This window comes from Streptopelia decaocto (assembly GCF_964273445.1).
Source record: "Streptopelia decaocto genome assembly, chromosome: 17".
In the NCBI taxonomy this organism is placed as follows: domain Eukaryota; kingdom Metazoa; phylum Chordata; class Aves; order Columbiformes; family Columbidae; genus Streptopelia; species Streptopelia decaocto.
In genome coordinates this window covers 10048204-10061807 of record NC_138672.1, presented here as the reverse complement: position 1 = coordinate 10061807, position 13604 = coordinate 10048204, and the positions used below count along the sequence as shown (strand labels likewise).

The following is a 13604-nucleotide window of genomic DNA, read 5'->3' as shown; positions in this document are numbered from 1 at the left end:
ATGCTCCACTCCCTTCAGCATCTTGGTGGCTGCGCTGGACTCTCTGCAGCAGTTCCCTGTCCTGCTGGAACTGAGGGGCCACAACTGGACACAATATTGCAGGTGTGGTCTCCCCAGGGCAGAGCAGAGGGGCAGGAGAACCTCTCTGACCTACTGACCTCTGACCTACTGACCACCCCAGGTACCATTGGCTTCCTGGCCACAAGGGCCCAGCGCTGTCATGGTCACCCTGCTGCCCATCATGACCCCCAGGTCCCATTCCCCTGTGCTGCAGAGCAGACAGAGACAAAGAAGCATTCAGTAACTCTGCCTTCTCTGTATCTTCTGTCACCAGGGCACCCACCTCGTTCATCAGTGGGCCTACATTGCCTCTGGTGTTAGTTTTATCTGCCACGTATTGGAAAAAGCTCTTCCTGTTGTCCTTGACCCCTCTCGCCAGGTTTAATTCTAAGGAGGCCTTAGCTTTCCTAGTTGCCTCCCTACACCCTCTGACAACAGCCTGATATTCTCCCCAAGTGGCCAGCCCCTCCTTCCATGACCTATAAACTCTCCTCTTCCACTTGAATATGGCTAATAAAGATCAGCTGTTTGAACCGCTTTTGTGTTTCACATTGTTTTCAAAATAGAAATTAAACTAACTTGTTCTACAACGCAGTACAAAGTATTTATGTGAACTTGACAATTGAGAATATTTTACAGACTGATTGCACAGAACTCAGTCATTCATTTTGCAGCAAATTCACAGCAGAAATTCCCAGGTTACCCAAACAGAAGCAGAAATGGAAACCGAGTCTGGACACCAGGAAGACTCACAGGTAGTCGGGCTCCTCGGGGTGCAGGTAGTACCTGCTGCAGGCGTCAGGGGCCGGCGGAGCCGCGGGCGGCAGCTCGGCTGGGCCGGAACCCGCAGGGCTGGCCATGAAACTGCGCTTGGTGGCGTTGGAAATGGGAACGGGCGGGCGGCTGCTCTTCTGCTGCAACACTGTTTTAACTGGGCAGAGATTTACAGCGTTAACACGACTCTTACTGCCATTAGAATAACGAAACAGAACAGGAAGTTTTCAGATTGCAGTACGGCAGAATGAAACCTTTAAATTCAACGCTAAAGTGACAGCTGAAATAACAGTCTGTATTTACAACACCTATCTTATGGTGACCTTAAAGGAAAGGATGTTATAAGTAAATAATTACTGAGTCTAGGGAAAAAGTTATGTGCCCATCTCATTCCAAAAGTTAGAACCCAAGTGGATCTAGGACTAACTTTATTTCCATTTTACTGCTGCCAAAGACGCCCAGCAAGCAGAAAGTTTGGGTAGAAACAAAACTGGAAACGAAACACCAGTGTGCAACAGTTGCATTGTCACGTAAGTATCTTTTAAATAACATGCTAACATTTAGCAAGAGTTAAAAACTTACCATCTTTTATCTCCTGAATATCCCTTGGTTGCACAAAGTCCGGTTTGACATTCTCGAACCACCAGAAGAGTTCCGCAATGAACACCATGACGTTGGGCTAAAATGGGAAAAGAAAAACCACAGCTCACAATAACAGAACACTTACGGTTCACCCACAAAAATGTATCCTTCATTATACTCCTTACCTTTAAAACCAAAGGAGCATACAACATGTCCTCCAAAGTGAGGTAAAAGCATTTATTTAGATATTCATTTGAGAATTCTCTCAAAAGTTGAATATTATAGAGGCTGTCTGCAATTGACGTTACTTCCTTCAAACAGATATCTAGAAAGGTGAGAAAAGGAGTAAATGATGACACCATCCAAATGAATTAAACTTCCAACCACAAGTAACAGAGACTCCACATACAGGAACTTCACAGGCTGCTTATACACCATCATTTAATATTTATTGGCTACCAGTGACACTTCTCTACCTGTTAAGTACCAGAGGGACAGGAAAAGAAGGAAGAACACCCCAGAAAAAACAGTATAAATTTTGCATTTGATTTAGGATCTATATAGGATTCGGTCTGTCACAGCGACAGAAAAGGTAAGCGGGCTACAAAGAACACGCATGACGGCAAAATACAAAAGCAATTAAAACCAGACATCTGGATTTGCAAATAATAAAAGGTTACTTCTAGGATTCACAGTCAAGCACCTATTAGACGTGTCACATTTCCATTTGATAACATCCTTCTAGGTCAGCTCTCGAAGACTGAAGAATTTTATATATATATACATATATATATATATATATATACACACACATTTTTAAACCTTTATTACATACCATCTAGTTTCATGTGCTCTGGACAATAATAGTGTATGACAGCGAGAAGGGCAGCACCGTCACTACCATCCTTCATCAGATCTTCCAGCAAAGGGAAATACGGCAACTGCCGGCTCGAGAGATGGTCCCTTCGGTAACGCACCTGACAACAGAAAAAAAGCGCTCAGAGGATGCTACAAAAAGAAAAGAGTTTTTCTTAAGCCCTGAAAACTCTTTACGGTGGATCCGTTCAAGCATTCTGCTCCAAGTCAAAAATAATTCACTTTTCACTCAGCGGAAGCCAATTCGGAAGAATATGGTGCTTCCCCTTTGATCGTTCTCCTCCTATTGGAAGCAATCTGTGCTGCTGAATTCCCAGCTTCATCCACACATTTGAACTTATTACAAGCAATTTCAGTCAAAGTTCTTCCACACATGTGTGAATGCAGCAGATCCAAAGAAAGAGACACGGGTAACTACATGAAAACACTTAAACACGGCAAAAAATAATCCCGATGAGCTAGTGATTTCTCCTACGTTACCTACATCCACAGACAGCCAAGTGCTCTCAGAATCAGAACATCATATGTGTGGCAAGCCAGAATGCAATATTAACATTGTGCTAAAGAAAAATAAATGGCCTTTTCCAAAAATGGTCAGCAAAAGGAACAAGTCAGCAAAACTCCCCTTGATTTCACTAGAAATCAATAGCAAACTCTTCCACAATCACACCATTTGGAGCGCAGCTGAAGGACAAATCTTGGCATTGCTTGTCACAACTTTTGCAAGACAAGTTCTAGTGTCAGTATTTACTAAGCACCCACACGCCAGCTAGACTAGAGCTAAGTCTGAGCAGCAAAGCCACGGGGCGAGCAAAGCACAAACAGCACGGAGCCCAGCAAAATACCTTTCGGGGTTGGAAAAAGATTCCCTCCACACTTCAGTGCATCAGTACAACTGAACTTTTAACAAACTATCTCAACTGATGCGCTGGCTCAACATGCAGATATACAGAGAATGTATTTAATCAGAGGAAAGGTGGATTTTACCAAAGGTATCGAACACTTCCCACAGCACCCTGGGAAAGCTCTACACACACACGCTCTAATGTGTCAATTTAGGATGGCACAGGCTGAGAAAAAAAATCTGTTTAAAGACATGAAGATCCCTCACAATTGGAGCAATAAGAATCATTTTCATGTATTTATTTTGCACAAATGTCATGTTAAGTTTCCCTGGCAAAGACAAGTAACTCTAAAAGCTACTATCTCTCCATGCTAAAGCTGTTTTTCCCTCTCCTTTTACCAGATGCGAGTTATTTTTTTCCCCAGCCTGGAGCACTCCACAAGTATGTAATGGAATGTGAATCATACTGTACCACACGAGCATATTCCACTGGTTCCAGCATGCAGTGCGATATGGCATGCATCAGATCAGGCTTACACAAAAAGAAATAGTGAGATACACCATGGTGATTATTCAAAGAAAAATCAAAAGAAAGCAGGCTTCTATACTAGAAGTACCATTTTATTCTTTTATATATATATATAATGGAATTGATATTCTGTTTTCACACTTGGCCATAAATAAGTATTTGGTTCTGACAGGCAAAATATTCATTCTGTCTTTCCTCTTAGCTCCACTCTCATTAATTCACCAACTGTCATAAGGGATCCAAACTGGTTTGTCGAATCTTCTAACCCCATCTCAACAAATAACAGTGTTGTGGTTTTAAAAACCTAAGCAAGAGCAGGTGTAAGAGTGTAGGGTCTTGTATCTGGATAGGAACAAGAGCTGTAAGAGCAGCTGTAAGAGCAGCGCGAACTCCCGCAAACATCTGGGTGTCTTATCTACGGATTCAAAGCTTAAACAACTATTTAAACCGCCCAGCTTTTATCTCACCTTAATGCTCTGATCAATTCCCCACTTACAACAAAAATAATACATGTAACCATTTTAACTGCTGTTCATTTTCTAGGGTTTTTTTTTCTGCTACTCCTGCACTGAGGAAACGATTTTGAAATGCTGTGAAGTGATTATGCTGTATGCTGTACAGTATGCAGAAATCATGTTATGAAAACTAAGTCTGATGATCCAAAAGCTTACACAGCTTTGTTTTTTCAAAGACAGCCTAAGAAGCATTGTAATGGAAGCAAACACTGAAGAAATTGAAACAGCCATGACTTGGTGAATGACAACTGGTGTAAAAGTAGTTGACTTACAGGTACTAATTTCCAATACCATTTGGAAGGAGACTGCTCAGGAAGCAAGGAAAGGAACGTAGGAATAGGAAAGGAACATCAGCAATGCAAGTTAAAAGCAGTAACACTTAAATGCACTTCAGCAAGAAACACTTTCATATTTTAGAGGGGTTGTAGCCCAGATATTCAGATTTTAAAATATTAAAATTAGACCAAAAGTCAACAGAGAGTAAAATAGTTAAGTCCTTCAGACCAAGCATCAACTTGTAAATTAAGCAGCTCTTGAGCCCCGCTTTGTTGCAGGATATTATTTTACATAAAAAGCATTTGCCACTAACAGGAAAGTTTAACAATTGTGCTTTGTTCATACATCACACTTTTATCCCCTTTGCTAAGCAATGCCAGTTTGAGGGAAGAACAGAGCAATTCTTCTTAAGGCTTCAGTAAAGCATAAACTGGGAGCTCAGACAGCTGATACACATCACGTTTGAGAGAGATCTACTTTACGCTCTCCAGAAATGAAAGTGCACTGTATTTTGCAGTGTTAGTGCATTGTGATATCATTTCAAGGGAAAAAGGTGGAAAAAACCACAAACACACACATATAACATTTGAATGCCAAGACTATGCTTTCTAGATAGAACTTGAATAAAGCCTCTGAATGTATATTAGACAATTAACGCAGGCAAAATGAATATGCCCCAAGACTTCCAAAATATGGAACGTATATTTTGTGCTGTGAAAGCTGAGTCATATTTACCCACATAAAGTTATTTTAAGTTGAAACAAGTTATTTTAGTCCAACTGAAACTTAATGGAAGTCAGAAGATACCAGTGGGCTTGACAGGTAAGGAAGGGCCCTGACGACGGACACAAAACCAACTGCATGCACAAAATCTCAGGAGTTTCGAGGACTGGATGCCTCACACTTCTCTGACAAAGAAAATACCGAGATATTTGTATTCTAATCAGCAATACACAAAAGCACAACTGAAGACAAATGTGTTTTACCTTTTGGTGCCCTGGACTTTCCATTAGTTGCTGTTTTAATTTAATCTCCTTCTCCGTTATCTCTCTCATTTTAAGGTTCACCTGAAAGGGCACAGCATAGAAAAGATTAAAATACATCTGAACATGTTTCACAAGCCAAGTTTTCCTCTTCCTTCCTGCCTTGAAAAATTTACCAGCTGTATTACAGCATGCCTAAGAAACTGCATTTCCCTGCTAGCTGATTCTCTTTCCCAATCCATATGGAAACACTGGGCAGCCAAGCAAGAATAATAAATTAGAATATGTTGCAGAAATAAGGGAATCAAATACCATTAACAATAATCTGGATTAGGAGGATATTATGCCCAAGTACCACTGGACTTGAGGTAACAAGTAACAACACAGTAATTAAAACAGTTCTGTTCATCTGAAGTGGAAAACATTCTAGAAGTGCACAGGTAAGAGAGATGGAAGGCAGACATTCATCAGAACCTTCTTACAAATCTGAAAGGTGACAAACAGGCACACTTTTCTCCATGCGAGTTTTACCTTGTTAATCCAGAAAACCATTGCATCTTCCAAATCATAGGGCAGTTCTTTTGAGGCACTGAATGTAGAGAAACGCTTGACGCTGGCAACCACCTTTTCAATGCTGATCATTTCGACAGTGTAGGCCATCATAAGAGCATCGATCATTGCCATATGAGAACTCTGAGAGAAGAAAACAGTGAGTGTTGGAAAACAAAATCCTTCAAGAAAAAAAATATCTATTCTAACTGTATTTAAAGGTAAAAATTCCTGAGTTTAGTGACCTAGACATGAGAAGCTCTTCGTTCTATTAACGATTTTAAATACTGTTAGATAAAAAGATCATTAGGTGGATTTAATTAAGCTAACCATTTTGATTGGCGCACAGCCCAGATCAGATTCAGACACAGGTGTATCATCGCTCTCCATGACGTAAATCCCCTTGCGGGACAGAGCCTGGATGACGGACTGGTGGCCCTGCAGAGCCGCCACCTGATCCGCCTTGAGGATGAGGCTGCAGACGCGGCAGTACAGCTCGCTGGACAGCAGCAGCTTGATCACAGGCGGCTTGATGTGCTCTTGCTCATACTGATCGATGTAGAACGGGTCCTTCAGCTCCTCGGGGACGTTGTCTGAAACAACAAAGAAAAGTTTCACCAAGGGGCGGCAGTAAGCGGCATCGGTTATAAACAAAATATATATTTTTGCTTTAATTCAAAGATAGCATGCGAAAGAACAACAAAATTAAATCAAGCACGAAAAATACTGAACGTAATTAAGTTGTAAATTCATGTCGTAAATTGTTTTCAACAAGTCTTTGTGCTTAGATTTTTAATTAAGTAAAGCATATATATTAATAATTGGCTCCCACCGTGTACATACTTCAATAAAAATCCTACACATCACCAGTTACCCTTCTCAAGATACTGGAGTCCTTCTCAAGAACGCACTTAAACCCGGACTAAAGTCCCGCTGCCCGCTACGCAGCTCCAGCTGTTTCCTTGAATAAGACCCAGCTTAACCAGGACGATACACGATCACCTCCACTGCTTACTGCATTAGTACTTTAATTTGCAATGATACATCATGTACTCAGATCACAGGCTAAAATGCTCGGTGTATCAGAAGGGCAAAGTGTGTGTATATATATATATATACATATATATCTTCAAAGCAAAATTTATAGCTACTTCAGTAATATCCCAGCACATCTGTGCACAGCAATTAAACGACTGCAACGCTCAGGCACCAAGAGGGGCTGGCCAAACATTCTCAAATTGAAAAATAAAATTAAGCCACTATTTCTTGGTTCTAAACTGCCAAAGTTCACAGAAAGACTGAAATATCTGCCAAAAGCCTTGAGCATTTTACAAACAGTCTGCAAAACAACTGAGACTCCAGTGAAGCGATTGTCTATGTGGTTGAAGGTAAGAGTGTTGAACAAGCTATTGCGGCTTTTCAGCCTTTATATAAAAATTAAAGCCTACAAAGCAAAACTTGGTTTAAAATTCATGTTGAAGCCAAATCCAAGTCTAAAATTAACTTTTTTTTTGGAATGGCACAATTTTCACAAGTCATCTTATGATTTTACCAAACCGAACGCAGGTGCTGAGTGTAGTAATTTACACACAAGTTACAATTAGCACCACAGAAGCCTTCGCCCTCACACACCACTTCTTGCCCCCAGTTTCCAAGCCCCTGCACAGCTTCCCAGCTGAAAGGCACCAACACCAGCTGATATTCCCATCTAACACATTTTCAGCTGGTTCAAGTATCAGCAGTGCTACAGGTTGTACGACACGAGGCAAATGGCAACTGACAAGATATAAAACAAGTTAAAAATTGATATTTCACAAACAAATACTTCTGTTCATTAATCAGCCCAGAAGCTATTGATATTCATAATAGCCTAGCAGTAATAATGAGTCTTCAACTCCAGGAGAAATGTTTTCTAGCCTCAAGTGTGTTGTCGTAATAGAAGCCCAACATTTCCAAATTCCCAAACACAATACTATCTTATCCTACCCAGTCACTCTCTAGATCTCCCCCCAAAGTCACTTCAGCAGTTCATTTTAAGTACATACATCCACACTTGAAAGAATTATTAATCTGGCAGCATATTTACTCTTCATTCAGCTCATTTCCAGAATAATTACATTTCCCCATTCAAAAAAGCTCCTACCTATAGCATATATTTGAACTACAAAATAAGCCACCCGGTATTTGTGCACTGCAGAGCACTTAATGTTTGTAAAGAGAAGCCCAGATACAACGTTATCAACTACATGACCCAGCTGTATATCTCCAATACAAATAGGCAGCAAACCAGTGTTGGTGTAAGAGCCCCTCTGACAGCCACACGGTACTGCCCCTGCTCTTCCAAATCAACAGCTTTTTGAAGTTTTTAGAAATTTAGATGAGTATTCTTCCTTTATGTGACATAGAACGCTGTGATATATGGACTATATACTGAAGATGGCTGGAAGAGACACATAAAACCTCACTGGCACTACATAATTAGCATGTGTTAATGTGGGTGCTCATTTATTAAAATATTTTTAATCTTCTTAACATCAGACCTCAAATCAAAGGCTGTTGAAAGCTACTTCCATTTAATGGCCATTGCTGTTTCCAGGAGAACTAGAGCTCCCATTTCTAAAGACTGATCCAAACCCAAAAACATAAAGCAGCTTGTGTAATTCAACATTTGAGCTTCATTACAAGCAACTACACCTTGAACAATCCAAGATACATTGCTTTTTACAAGTTATTTGTGAAAGGAAATAATAGAATACTAGCTCATAAAATATTAATGAAATAGTACATTTCTGGAGAGGGCATGAGCAGCAATCCAAGCTTTAAAGGCTTTTTAAAAACAAAACAAAACAAATGCAAATTGAGAATGTGTGAAATCTGAAGTACTTCGATGAGGGCTTTGGTAGGAACAGCTGTCCCTGCAGAGGGTGAGCAGGCCCAGCCTTCCTGACAGCCACAGGCGAAAATGGGCTTTGATTTGAGGTGTCTTCAGTATTCTAAATACACATCTGAAGGTGCAGTACGAGAGACCTGTCTTTTACATCTCTGCTAATTGTTCTTATCTGTAGTATAATGACACATAAACCACGTGCAGCACCCAGGTCTCCAACCCCCTCGCTTCAAAATGTCAAAGCAGCCACATGGCCAAAAATCTCAGAAACATGTTGTCAGTTTTAGAACAATTATAAACCAGAGTTAACATCCCGCTAATTTAAATAACACACAATGGATACCCTCGTGGCCATCAGTATCACGGATGGTTTTCTCCCCCGTTTTCAGGGATCCTGCAAACCCCAGAGGTGTCAGGCGCTCTCTGCCTGTCTCACCACAGAAGGTGTCAATGCTCTTTTGAAAAAATGTCCCTGTCTTCCCAAGTCCCAGTTCCTATAAGTATCTTTTTCAACACTTTACTTTCATGACCTATAACTGAACTTAGATGCTGGAAAAATTCAGTTCATTAAAACTGGTATTTTTTACACATTTATTGCTTTGGAATTTGGAAAAATCAACCTGAAAAATTAACTTCTGAGCAGTTAACTTGTAAGCTATAGCTACAAAAATTCCTGCTTGAGCAGTTTAATAAATCCTAGCAAAGCAAATGAAAAAAAAATTAAACCATGTCCTTTTCTTTTTTCCTATAAAATGGTCTCCAATACCACTTTTATGTTACTATTGCACATTATGACACCAAGCTGGGAGGAGTGGGTGACATTGGACACTGTGCTGCCATGAACCTGGACAGGCTGGAGAGCTGGGCACGGAAAAATGTAATGGAATAGAACAAGGGCAAGTGTAGAGTCTTGTATCTGCGTGGGAACAACCCCAGGTTCCAGTATAAGTTGGGGAATGACCTATTAGAGAGCAGCGTAGGGGAAAGGGACCTGGGGGTCCTGGGGACAGCAGGATGACCATGAGCCAGCACTGGGCCCGTGTGGCCAGGAAGCCAATGGGACCTGGGGTGGGTTAGAAGGGGGTGGTCAGTAGGTCAGAGAGGTTCTCCTGCCCCTCTGCTCTGCCCTGGGGAGACCACACCTGGAATCTTGTGTCCAGTTGTGGCCCCTCAGTTCCAGCAGGACAGGGAACTGCTGGAGAGAGTCCAGCGCAGCCACCAAGATGCTGGAGGGAGTGGAGCATCTCCCGTGTGAGGAAAGGCTGAGGGAGCTGGGGCTCTGGAGCTGGACAAGAGGAGACTGAGGGGTGACCTCATTAATGTTTACAGATATCTAAAGGGGGAGTGTCAGGAGGATGGAGCCAGGCTCTTCTTGGTGACAACCAATGACAGGACAAGGGGTAATGGGTTCAAACTGGAACACAAGAGGTTCCACTTAAATTTGAGAAGAAACTTCTTCCCAGTGAGGGTGGCAGAGCCTGGCCCAGGCTGCCCAGGGGGGTTGTGGAGTCTCCTTCTCTGCAGACATTCCAACCCGCCTGGACACCTTCCTGTGTAACCTCATCTGGGTGTTCCTGCTCCGGCGGGGGGCTGGACTGGATGAGCTTTCCAAGTCTCTTCCAATCCCTGACATTCTGTGATTCTGTGATTATCGAAAAGCGTGCAAACACCATCATTTTGCGTGAAGCAATTCTCTTGGTCTGTTCCATCATATCAATGAGTTCCAAACTCTCAAAAATCTGTCAGTTCCAAGTATAAATCTTTGTGTACAACACAGTTTACAGGATTACAAAAATAACTTCACTTGTGACAACCGTCAGAGAGACAATTATTGCTGGACTCTCCTCGCTTTAAGGGTAGGGACCATTTCTTTACCATCTCACAAAAATCTGACCGAGATGATGACCTGATTATGAATTGATAAAGAAAAAGGCAGCAATCTGAACAAATTGGGCTGATCCCTTGAACCAGGGAAGTGGATACACCCCAGATCTTATTTTACCTCCAGAAGCACGAAGAACTGGTTTCCCATGGAAAGAGAGCCAAAGCACCACGGTAAACAGAACGAACCTTATTCAAATTGTGAGTAGATTTCACTAGTATCGGTATCTGATCACAGAATTATTTACTACCCTATGGATGTCCTGAGCTGCAAGCGTGAGCAGACGCTCCACATTCTAAGCAACTAAGACCACCTGCATTACAATAAAAACATTTTTTGTCAGTTCTCATTAAAGAACTGTGTTATGAACTTTGTAAGTGATCTATAATATTACACATGAACATTTACATACAGCAGGCACAAAAAAAACGAGCTGAAGACTGTATCCTGCTGGTGAGAGTGACTGCGCTCTCATTACCGTATCTTTTGATCAAGCACAAAGCCACAATCCTGCATGAAGCAGAAGAGACAAAATAATAATTATGGCATTCTTAACCCCTGTAAACTTCACACAAGTAATATTCAATGTTTATGAAACAGGTATTATTAAAGAAACAAATGTTTAACTACTGAATATTTGCAAAACACAACAGCTGTCTTAAATATTTTCAGTGTGGACCTAAGCAAACTGAGGAAGAGCAGGGAACCCAGGGATTTGGGTAATTTAGCCCAGGAAACACCTCATACAGCCCCACCAGCCCGTACCTGTGGGAGCTGTTCCAGTGCTGTACAACCTTACTTAACAGGTAAGTGTCAAGTACTTCAAAGAAAAAAGAAGCCACAAATTGCACGTCCCCTACAATGCACCTTAGTCCTTGGCTTTCCTGCCTGTCCCTTGCCAAAGGTCTCATTAGCATTCAGCCTGGAAACTATGTAAAGCTCCAAGCCCTAATAAATAAGTAAAATCCACCAAGTTCATTTGGAAAAAAACAAATTTTACGAACTATTTGAACAACTTTTGTTATGGAAAGGGTGGCAAACAACCCGCTCGCTCACAGCAAGCTGCAACACTGAAAAGCATCCATATAGACCTTCCATATCTAAATTTTAGATGTAATAATGATGATTGAAAACGTACTGGAAACCCCACCAGATAAGAATTACTCCAGAGCGTAAGACAGTGTTTTAAAATTATAAACAGAAAAGCATTTTTTTCCCCAACAAACTGGCCAAAACTAAGTCTAAAATAACAAAAAAAAAGCTGCCAAAAGCGGATATCTACATAGCGAGATTTTATATAACAAATTCACAATGGCTTGGTAGCTGCCCAAGACCCATTGAACAACATCCAATATCTTAAGACAAAAAGAAAACCCTGAGACACAACAAGTAATGTTTAAGTTCAAATATTATTCAAAACGATAATCACATAGAAAACCTTTTTAAACCCATCTCTCGACGAATTAAAGAGGCTTATAAATTTCTCAGTGTTTCGCAATGCTATTCCACAAGTCACGGTTATTATGTGACAACGCCTTGCCGGAGCCATTTCACACATCCATTAACTGGTCCAAAATGTACAGATACAGCCCCAAGTTCTGGAGCCCCAGAAGACGCCACCAAGAACCAGGAGAACACGAAGCTCCTCTGCAGCGCAGGATCCACGCCAGCCAAGGCTAATTTAGGATTAGCTTTCTTTTGAAACAAAGTCATAACATAAATAGCGCATCTCCACGTCTAGAATATCCATTTTATCTCTGATCACTAAAAAGTCCTCAGGAAACGTCACAAACAATTCCAGCAACTGAAAAATATTTACAGGAGGAAAGGTTCCTTTTTAGTTATCAATGTTTTACTAACACCCTCCCAAAATTCCCACGTTTTTAAATGTCATCTGACAAATGGTATTGTCTCTTGTTGCTCATAATCAAATACCTTCACTAATATTAAGCGTTATAAACCCATGTTTTTCTATTTCCCCCCATGATCATTAAGAACAATGACAGAAGTGGAAATACTAAAAAAGCAAAATAATCTAGAAAAATATTCCAACAAGGATTAATATTAAACTGCAGGAATGCACTGCTTTTCTTCAGCCTTGTCACAAAGTAAGCTAGTGCTAATCCATTAAGCATATTATGAGTTTGGCGAATTAGACTTAGATTAACAGGGCTACCTCATTTTCCAAAACAAGATTCTGTACCTTATTTTATTATACGTTTTGTTACGGATAAACAAAAACCACAAGTACTCCATCATACTTCTTCATAGTGAAGCTACTTCAAGATGTATCTAGTAACAGTAATTCAGAACAGACAAATCTAGTTCAAAACAAAAAAGCAGATTTCAATAGATGCCACAAAAATACTGTACAAATGATACTCCAAGAATCTTTATTTTTCCATATTTGACCATCAAGGTTTATGACAACGTAAGGGCGAGATGAACAACTCTGTCACCTGCAACCTGCTGTTCAGTGTCACAGAGCACAAACTGTACCAGTTCACTCAACATTTTGCTTACATAAAAGAACGTTGCTGATCATAAATGGATTGTTTTTTAGTTCATTTTGAAACCAAAGCCACAATTCGACCAAAAAAAAATAGTCCTAAGCGAGCATGCAAAGGGTATCAAGGTGCCACCATGCGTTGGCCAAGGTGACCAGAGGAAGCACATCAAAGCCTTTGCGGCCCGCGGGGACCCAGGGCCTGCACGCGTTTGAGGTTTGCATTCTTCACAATCTGTTCACCATTAGCTTTGCTGATTCAGAGCATCTCATACAATTCCATTATTCCTGTTGAAGGTACCAGGAAACATATAACATTACAAGAGAACAGGCTGTCATAT

At 40.9% G+C, this 13604-nt stretch overlaps 1 protein-coding gene across 2 annotated transcripts in view; it reads right to left on the bottom strand.

Moving 5' to 3' along the window:
* CAMSAP1 (calmodulin regulated spectrin associated protein 1) overlaps positions 1-13604 on the bottom strand; it is a 32700-nt gene that overhangs the window by 8002 nt on the left and 11094 nt on the right. For both annotated transcript variants that reach the window (XM_082068047.1, XM_082068046.1), the window contains exons 3-9: positions 6319-6581; positions 5971-6132; positions 5443-5523; positions 2252-2393; positions 1602-1741; positions 1417-1513; positions 814-991 (exon numbers count right to left, since the gene is read on the bottom strand). In XM_082068047.1, coding sequence (XP_081924173.1) covers positions 814-991; positions 1417-1513; positions 1602-1741; positions 2252-2393; positions 5443-5523; positions 5971-6132; positions 6319-6581 — 1063 coding nt within the window. The remainder of the gene's footprint in view (positions 1-813; positions 992-1416; positions 1514-1601; positions 1742-2251; positions 2394-5442; positions 5524-5970; positions 6133-6318; positions 6582-13604) is intronic.